Genomic DNA, 8,228 nt, shown 5'->3' on the forward strand with positions numbered 1-8,228 from the left:
GACAGCCAGAGCCAAAGGTCTCTCCCCCGCAGCTCCGGCAGTCCCAGCCCAGAGGCGCCGGCCTGGCGGCTGGAAGACCACGTTGTGGGCACATCTGGGGAGCAGCTGCCGGGCCAGGGCCAGAGCAGGTCACGTGGCACGGGGCAGGCCCGCCCTGGAGCCTGCAAGGCCAAGACTCCCGGGAGGGGCAGTGGGAAACATGCTGGACATGAACACGCGTCAACAAGGATGTAGTCTGCAATGTAGACATGCGTGCCCGCAAGCCCTTCGCCCCGCACAGCCATTGCCTCAGGAGCCAGACTGCTTAGGTTCCATGCCACATTCCAGCTATGTGATCTGAAGCAAACCACTCAACTTCTCTTAGCCTCAGTGGCCTCAGCTGTAAAGGGAACATAAGATGACTATCTGTCTTAGGTTAGTAGTTGGAACCATGCCTGATGCAGAGTGAACCCTTAGAAAATGGGAGTCTTAGCCTTGAGCCCTGGAAGCCAGAGGAGGGATCTTGAGGGCAGAAATGAGATGTGGTGACAGAGAAATAATGAAAAGACATTCTCATTCATCACCAGGTGCTGCGGTCTCCTCTTGGAGTAGCTTATTTCACTCTCACAACCACTCCACCAAGAGGAATAAGCATTAGCTCCAGTTTACAGAGGAGAAAACTGACGTACAGCTTGTCACTGGTCGTCAGCATCTGAAGATGTCAAGGGCTGGTCCCTTTTTCTTTCTGGGCCCCAATATCCCCATCTGTGAAATGGTGCATTATAATAACACAGCGGCTACCAGCTCCAGGGAGCAGCTGTGAAAATCAGAGGTTGCCAGGTGCGTGTAAAGGGCCTCCCAAGAGACTACTAGCCTGAACCCTGAGTTGGGACCATAAGGGTTGATTTAACAAGTCCTCCAAACTTCCTGGCCACCAAAAGAGGGGTCTCCTTCCCCGGTATGTAGGACTGGGAGGAAAAGTCTCACTCAAGTCACACTACCAAAGAGAAGGCCAGAAAAATGCCCATTTGGCAACAAGAGAAATAGGCGTCTATTTAAATTCCTTGTCAGGCCTTAAAAATGTAAGAGATAAAAACCAATGCCTGAGAGTACAGGAAATTTTCTGGAATGAAATGAAGCCAACTTTTTTCCACAGGCTTAAGATGGGTATGTGTATAGGGGGGTGTCATTGGGAAGTTGGAGGGGAGCACAGTGAAGGAAATGTTTCAGGGGGTCTGAAAGCCGGTCTCACATGGCTTACTAAAAATCCCCAGAAGTAAACTGCAATCACATGGGTCCCAGGGGCCTGGCCTGAAATTGAACAGATACTATTCCTATCTACTATTTAGTGTGCGCCTACTATGTGTCAAGACCATGGTAGGTGCTTTGGGACCCTAATCTCAATGACTTCTCATAGTAACCTAAGGAGGTAGGAACTTCTATCATTTTGCCAATGAGGAAGAGGAGGCTCAGAGAAATGAAGGGTCTTGCTCTAGGTCACACGGTACAACAAAGGTTTGATTCTGACCTGTTGGACCCCAAGCCCCAGCCCTTTCAACTATTCCACAGCCAACAGTTTCTCCTCAAAGTGTCAAAACTTTATGTTTGTTTAGATATGTGCCCCTCACGTGTCTTCATTCAGGCCATTTCCCTTTGTGCCTTTCCCATATAGAATTCCCAGAGGAGTCACCTCCTCTAGGAAGCCTCCCTGATTTCCTCCTAGGAAGAACTCACCCTTTCTTTGTGTTGCTAAGGCACCTAGCAGGAAATGTTATAGTCTTGATGTAGCTAGCACAGGACCCGGCAGGAGGTGGTCGTACATGAATGTTAATCGGGGGTCCTAATTGCCCCTTGACTTTCATTCTCTCCCATTTGTCTGCAGGTTGTCTTTGACATTCCACCTCATGCCAACCAGCAGTCAGGCCAGAAAGACATATGCTAAACATTTCAAGTTGGCTTTTTATTACACGAAGTAGTACACGAATATACTTCTGTTTAAAAATATATTCAAGAAATACCTATGTGTAATGGATCAGAGACCTAAATGTAAAACCTAAAACTATAAAACCAATAGAAAATATAGGAGAAAATCTTTGTGAACTTGGCTTAGGCAGAGATTACTTAGATATGACAAGAAAAGCGTGAGTCATAAAATTAAAAATTGATAATTGGACTCCATCAAAATTTAAAACTGCTTTTCGAAAGACATCATTAAGAAGATGAAAAAACAAGGCACACACTGGAGAAAATATTCGTAAATCACATATCTGATAAAGGATTTGTTTTCAAAATATACAAAGAACTCTCAAAACCCAATATAAGAGTTCCAGTCAAGATGGCAGAGTAGAAAAAAAGTTTAAAAATAAAAATGAAAAATAACAAAAATAAAATAGCAAGCTTAAAAAAACACCCAACAATAAAAAAAAAAAAAAACAAATTTAAAGAAATGGACAAAAGATTAAATGATAGCACGAGGGATCCTAGTGATGAAGCCGTTCTGCGTATTCACTATGGCAATGGTCACAGGAATCTACATGTGATAAAACTGCATAGAACTGAATACTCAGACACAAATGAGTACATGCCAATCAGCTGAAATCTGAATTTCACATGAAATCTTGTTGTAATATTGTATTGTAGTCATGGACGATGCTACCATTAGGGAAACTGGGTAAAGGATATAAGGGGTTTCAATTATTTCTTAGGACTGCTTGCGAATCTGCAATTATCTAAAATTAATTTTTTAATGAGCAAAAGAAGTGAAACACACTTCACCAAAGATAAGTGGCATATAAGCAGATGAAAATATGCTCAATATCTTTAGTCATTCAGAAAGTACGAATTAAAACCATAACAAGATACAACAACACTCTTATCAGAATGGCTGAAAAAGTCTGACAACATCAACTATTAGAGAGGACGTGGAGGACCTGGACTCTCCACACTGCTGATAGAAATGTGAAATGGTACACCCACTTGGGAAAACAGTTGAGCGGTTTCTTACAAAGTGAAACAAACACCTACTATGTGACCCGACCGTTTTACCAAGTACTTGCCTGATAGAAATGAAAACATAGATTCATATAAACACTTGTATACAAGTGTTCATAGCAGCTTTATTTGTACTAACCAAAAACTATAAATAATCCAAATGTCTATCAACAAGTGAATGGATAAACAGATTGTGGTATATCCACACACGACGACTACTCAGCAATAAAAAGGAATGAACATGGATGAATCTCAAAATAATTAGGCTGAGTTAAAGAAACAAGGCTGAAAAAGCTACAATAAAGAGTATAAACTATACACACATTATATATACTGTACTTCATTTCTATAAAAAGTTTTGTATAGAGAAAACAGGCAAGTGGTTGCCTGGGCACTGGGTGGAAAAGTGAAGAGGGAGGGATTGCAAGGGACAGAAGAAAACTTGTAGAGTGATGAAGTATATGTTAATTTTCTTGATTGTGGTGATGGCTCATAGGTATATATCAAAACTTACCTCCCCCCCAAAAAAAAACCTTACCAAGTTGAACACTTTAAAAATATAGTTCTTGCATGTCAATTATACTTTAGGAACACTGTTTAAGAAAGAAACAAAAATAAAAAAGCTATGTGGAGATCAACGTGAAGTTCCGATTTTACTCTTTTCCCTCAGTCCTCTTCACAGTGGTAACAGTGATTCAATGTTCATTCTCCTTTTAATTCTTCTTTCTAATATTTTATATTGTGGCATAATTTAAATAAAGTGAAATGTACCAAAGTACAAAATTCAATGTGTTTTGACTAATTCATGCACTATGTAATCCACACCTCATTATGATACGGATTACTTCCATTACTCCAAAAAATTCCCTCACACCCCTTCCCTGGCAGTCCCCTTGCTCTGCTCCCAGCGGCAACCACTGTTCTGATTTCTTTCACCATACATTAGTTGTGCCTGCTCTATAACTTCATGTGAGAGAAATTGCAGTCTTGTGTTTGAATTTGTTCCCGCAGCATAATTTCCTCTCTCGTTTTAAATTCATTTCCAGATACACGTGTACTTACGGGGAGTATGTTTGCATTTTTACATACATGAGATCCTACCTTAACACCCCAGTCTAACTCTCGCTCCTCTACCAAAGGTAGGAAAAAAAAGATAGATCTCTTTCAAGAGCCATACTTCCCTTGCTGCAGGGCTGTTCCAAAGCACTGATGTTCTGTTTATCCTTTATATAATGCCATTGTTGATGGAATTTAGGTTACCTCAACTTCCCCTCTTGCAAACAGCACCTCAGTGAACATCTTTGAGCAGACATCTTTGTGCCAGTGTCTGTAAGTGTCTCTGGAATTGATTCCAGCAAGTAGCATTAATAAAGACTCGATAATGAATTAATATTCTAATTTCATCTTGTTGGCCATTGTCCTTCCAATTCTTTAGCAATTCTGCACAGCAAAATGTTCTCTTCGATCATTAGAGGATTGCTAAACAAGCCTAGGGCATTTGGAGAGCTTGCAGGGTGCCCTAAGGGCATGGGGAAGCCAGCTAATTAATTGGTGATGTCTCTCTCCTCTAAAGTTGTTCTCCCTGGTTTCCTCGTGTGGAGGAAGAGGGTCAGTTTATTGTCCTCTCCTCCAAACTTCAGTAGGAAAAGGAAACATGCTAATATGCAGTGAATTCATTACTGAGGTGGGGAGAGGCCATAATATCACCCTCTCCTACCTGAGCCACAGAATTTAGCCCTGCTAATTCTGTGTGGTCTTGGGTAGCTATTCTAAGCCTCAGTTTCCCTGCCTCTGGCCAATCTAGGGGTCTGGAGGCAGACTGCCTGCCCTGATAATAAGGGACCGCATTACAACCAAGTGTCCTTGTTATAATAATGCAACCATTACAATAGCTGTGGCTCTTGGCAGACTTTTTGAGCTTGTTTCCTTCTTCGTATAAAGAAACCAAACAGCTCCTCTCTTCAAGAGTTGTGGGCAAAGATTAGAGAAAGATAAAGGCAAACTCTTCACTCAGTGCCTACTTGGCACGAAGTGAGAATGCAATAAATCGTCAACTGTGTAATTATTATCGAAATACCAGACAGATATTAGGGCTCGAAAAGGCCAGAGCCTCAACTAAATTCCCCCAGCCGCAGAGATGGAATAGAAACTCGGGCCTCTTTCTCCAGGATGGAGGGGAACCTGGGGATGGGAAGGGGGGCGATGAAGAAACCTCTCAAGAGGCTTAAGCTGTGGGCCTGGTAGGGAGATTACAGGTATGGGGCGGGGAGGTAAGGTAACCCTTGCCCGGCGACCGCGCCGGCGAGGAGCGCATTCCCAGGCCCCCCGCCCGAGGTCCACAGGTGACTGGCGGGGCGGGGATTGGGGGGGGAGCGCCCGGAGCCCCGTTTGTCGTCTCCATAGCGACCGCCCGCGCGGCGCCAGCCTGACAGCCCGTCCCGGTTTTATGAATGGGTGACGTCACGGGCCTGGCGTCTAACGGTCTGAGCCGCTGGTTCAGACGCTGACACAGACCAGCCCGGGAAGCGGGGGTGGGGGTGGGGTTGGAGGGGAAGACTAGAGCTCCACAGCTGCCGCGCCGTGGGAGACCCTGATCCATGGTCTTTGGGGGGGGGGAGGGGAGAAGCAGCCAAAAAAGGGAGAAAAATTTTAAAATCACTAGTTGACACAGATTTGGCGATTTTTTGCAAGGGGCTGAAAATTTAGGGTAGATTAGGAAATGCAGCCCCACTCTGGGACTCTTCTATCTGGTTCAGGTCCCAGAGGCCCAGTCCCCAATCCTAGAGGGGTACTTTCTCAGATTAATTGCTCCTATCCCGAAGGGTCTGGTTAAGTCCCCCAGGTTCCAGGAAACTTAACCAGCAACATTCTCTGGGAACTGGCAGAGTACAGTCCTGGGAACAGAATGTAAAGGAGAGCCCGCTTTAAATTTCGGCCCAAATATTCTCGAGATCAGGGTCCCAAAGGTCATCTCCTAATAGGGTTCGAAAATCTAGGCACTAGTTCTGAGCTCTGTGGGCGACTCCAGGGCCAGCAGCTTCTCCATCGATGCCTCAGTTTCTCATCTGTAAAACGGGACCGGAGAGGTGAGGAACTGAACCCAGAAAAAGTGATTCTTGAAGCCTTTTCATTATTGATAATATCGGTTCTGCCTCCTTCTGGAGGAGTCCAAGGTAGCCTTCGCCTCCACTAGCCACACTAACCCGAGGCTTCCCACCCTCTGTTCCAGAGACTCGGGTCCCCTTTCCTCTACGGCGTGTTAGTAGAGCAGGAGGCGTGGCCCAAAAGCTCTCGAGGGCTCGCCTCTAGATCGCCTATTGGCTGCTTTTGAACGTCTGAGCCCGCCCCTCGGGGTGGGGCCGCAGGGTCTTATAAATAGAGGGCTGTGGGGCTTAGATCGCGCAGTTTCCAATCGTCTTTTTAACTCTTGTGTTTCTCTGCGCACGGCGAGTGCACACCTCCATTCACTTTGCCTCTTCTTACCCGACGCTAGAATCATGAAGGTTGCCAGTGGCAGCGCCGCAGCCGCCGCGGGCCCAAGCTGCGCACTGAAGGCCAGCAAGACAGCGGGAGGCGCGGGCGAGGTGGTGCGCTGCCTGTCCGAGCAGAGCGTGGCCATCTCGCGCTGCGCGGGTGGCCCTGGGCCGCGCCTGCCCGCCCTGCTGGACGAGCAGCAGGTCAACGTGCTGCTCTATGACATGAACGGCTGCTACTCACGCCTCAAGGAACTGGTGCCCACCCTGCCTCAGAACCGCAAGGTGAGCAGAGTGGAGATCCTCCAGCACGTTATCGACTACATCTGGGACCTGGAGTTGGAGCTGAACTCGGAATCTCAGGTCGGGACCCCCGGGAGCCGGGGGCTTCCCGCCCGGGCTCCACTCAGCACCCTCAACGGTGAGATCAGCGCCCTGGCAGCCGAGGTGAGGTTTGAATTGGACCACAATATGATTTTCCTTCTACAGATGGGGAAACTGAGGCCCGGAGAGGGAGGTGGGACATGGCCCTACGTCCGCCTCATCCTTTTGGGCACCTGGAGATCAGGAAAAGCGCTCCCTCGTGTCTCCCGGGGAAGTGGGGTGGCTTGCAGCTTTGTTCCCTCCAACCTGTCCGTTACACCTCTTCTCTCTCTTCCTTTCACAGGCGGCTTGTGTTCCAGCGGACGATCGCATCTTGTGTCGCTGAAGCGTGGTCCTCGACGACCGGCGGACCCCAGCCCTACAGGGGGCGGCGAGAGGAATAAGTGCTTTCTGGTCCTCTCAAGCGCCTCGCCGCAACTGGGGAGGAACAAGACTGAGATCAGCGGCCGTGGGGCGCTTGCTAGATCCAGCCCAGGGCTGGGGGACTAATGAGGGCAGGCGGACCCTCCCTCTACGCTTTTAAACCACCAGAGACTTGGGGGTGTCCCCCCCCGCCCCGTGTGTTTCTATTTTTTGAAAAGCAGACATTTTAAAAAATGGTCACGTTTGGTGCTTCTCAGATTTCTGAGGAAATTGCTTTGTATTGTATATTACAATGATCACCGACTGAGAATATTGTTTTACAATAGTTCTTTGGGTTTTTTTCTGTTGTTGTTATTAAACAAATACTTTAGATGGTGGTAAAGTTGCAGTGTTCTTGGATTGAGGGGAGGGGCCTGGGCTGGGAGGGGGTTGACCCCTGACCCTTTTCGCAGATGGTGCTGGGGGGAGGGGGACTGGAAGGCCACATCTGGACTGTCACTGTTACAGACCTGAACTGTTTCCGGTGTCTTTAAAGGTCTATTCTTTTCCCCATCCCTGGCCATTTTCCTGCTCCCTAGTGTCATAAAATTCTCTAGGGTTTCTCAAAGTGGTCATTGGGCTAGCTGGGTCATCTGGGGAGGTTGTTAAACTGCAGACCAAGCTGCCAAGATCCCTTAGGGACTGGAGTATTCAATAAGCCATTTAAGTTGGAGAATCAGGTCACTGGACCACCTGCCTCTTTGCCAAGATGGAAGGAGTGAGATCCAGAGGAAAGGGACATACGTGCACAGAGCTTCAGCTTGTCTGACGCAGGACCTGCATTGCCCCATTCCCCAGTAGGAGGTGCCTCCCCCAATGGGTAGCCTAACTCTGGGTCCCAGCAGGCTGCCTTGGGGCTTCCAGACTTGTCCAAGTGGGTGAGCAAGTTGGCAGGGCTATCCTGGGCACAGCTGCAGGGCCACCTGCTCTGGGTCTGGACTCGGCCCCCTCACCCTGGCCTGGCTATGCCAGCAGCTCACAGGAACCGCCTCTCTCCCC

General features: G+C 47.6%; 1 protein-coding gene across 1 annotated transcript; it reads left to right on the forward strand.

Annotated features, from left to right (window-relative positions):
* The first annotated feature begins 6,352 nt into the window (after nt 1–6,352).
* On the forward strand, nt 6,353–7,572 carry ID1 (inhibitor of DNA binding 1, HLH protein). Its single transcript, XM_006921694.3, has 2 exons — nt 6,353–6,890; nt 7,111–7,572. Exons 1-2 carry the CDS (start codon nt 6,468–6,470, stop codon nt 7,150–7,152), a joined length of 465 nt encoding a protein of 154 aa, XP_006921756.1. The 5' UTR covers nt 6,353–6,467; the 3' UTR covers nt 7,153–7,572.
* The last annotated feature ends 656 nt before the right edge of the window (nt 7,573–8,228 follow it).

This window comes from Pteropus alecto, unplaced genomic scaffold (genome assembly GCF_000325575.1).
Source record: "Pteropus alecto unplaced genomic scaffold, ASM32557v1 scaffold45, whole genome shotgun sequence".
NCBI lineage: Eukaryota > Metazoa > Chordata > Mammalia > Chiroptera > Pteropodidae > Pteropus > Pteropus alecto.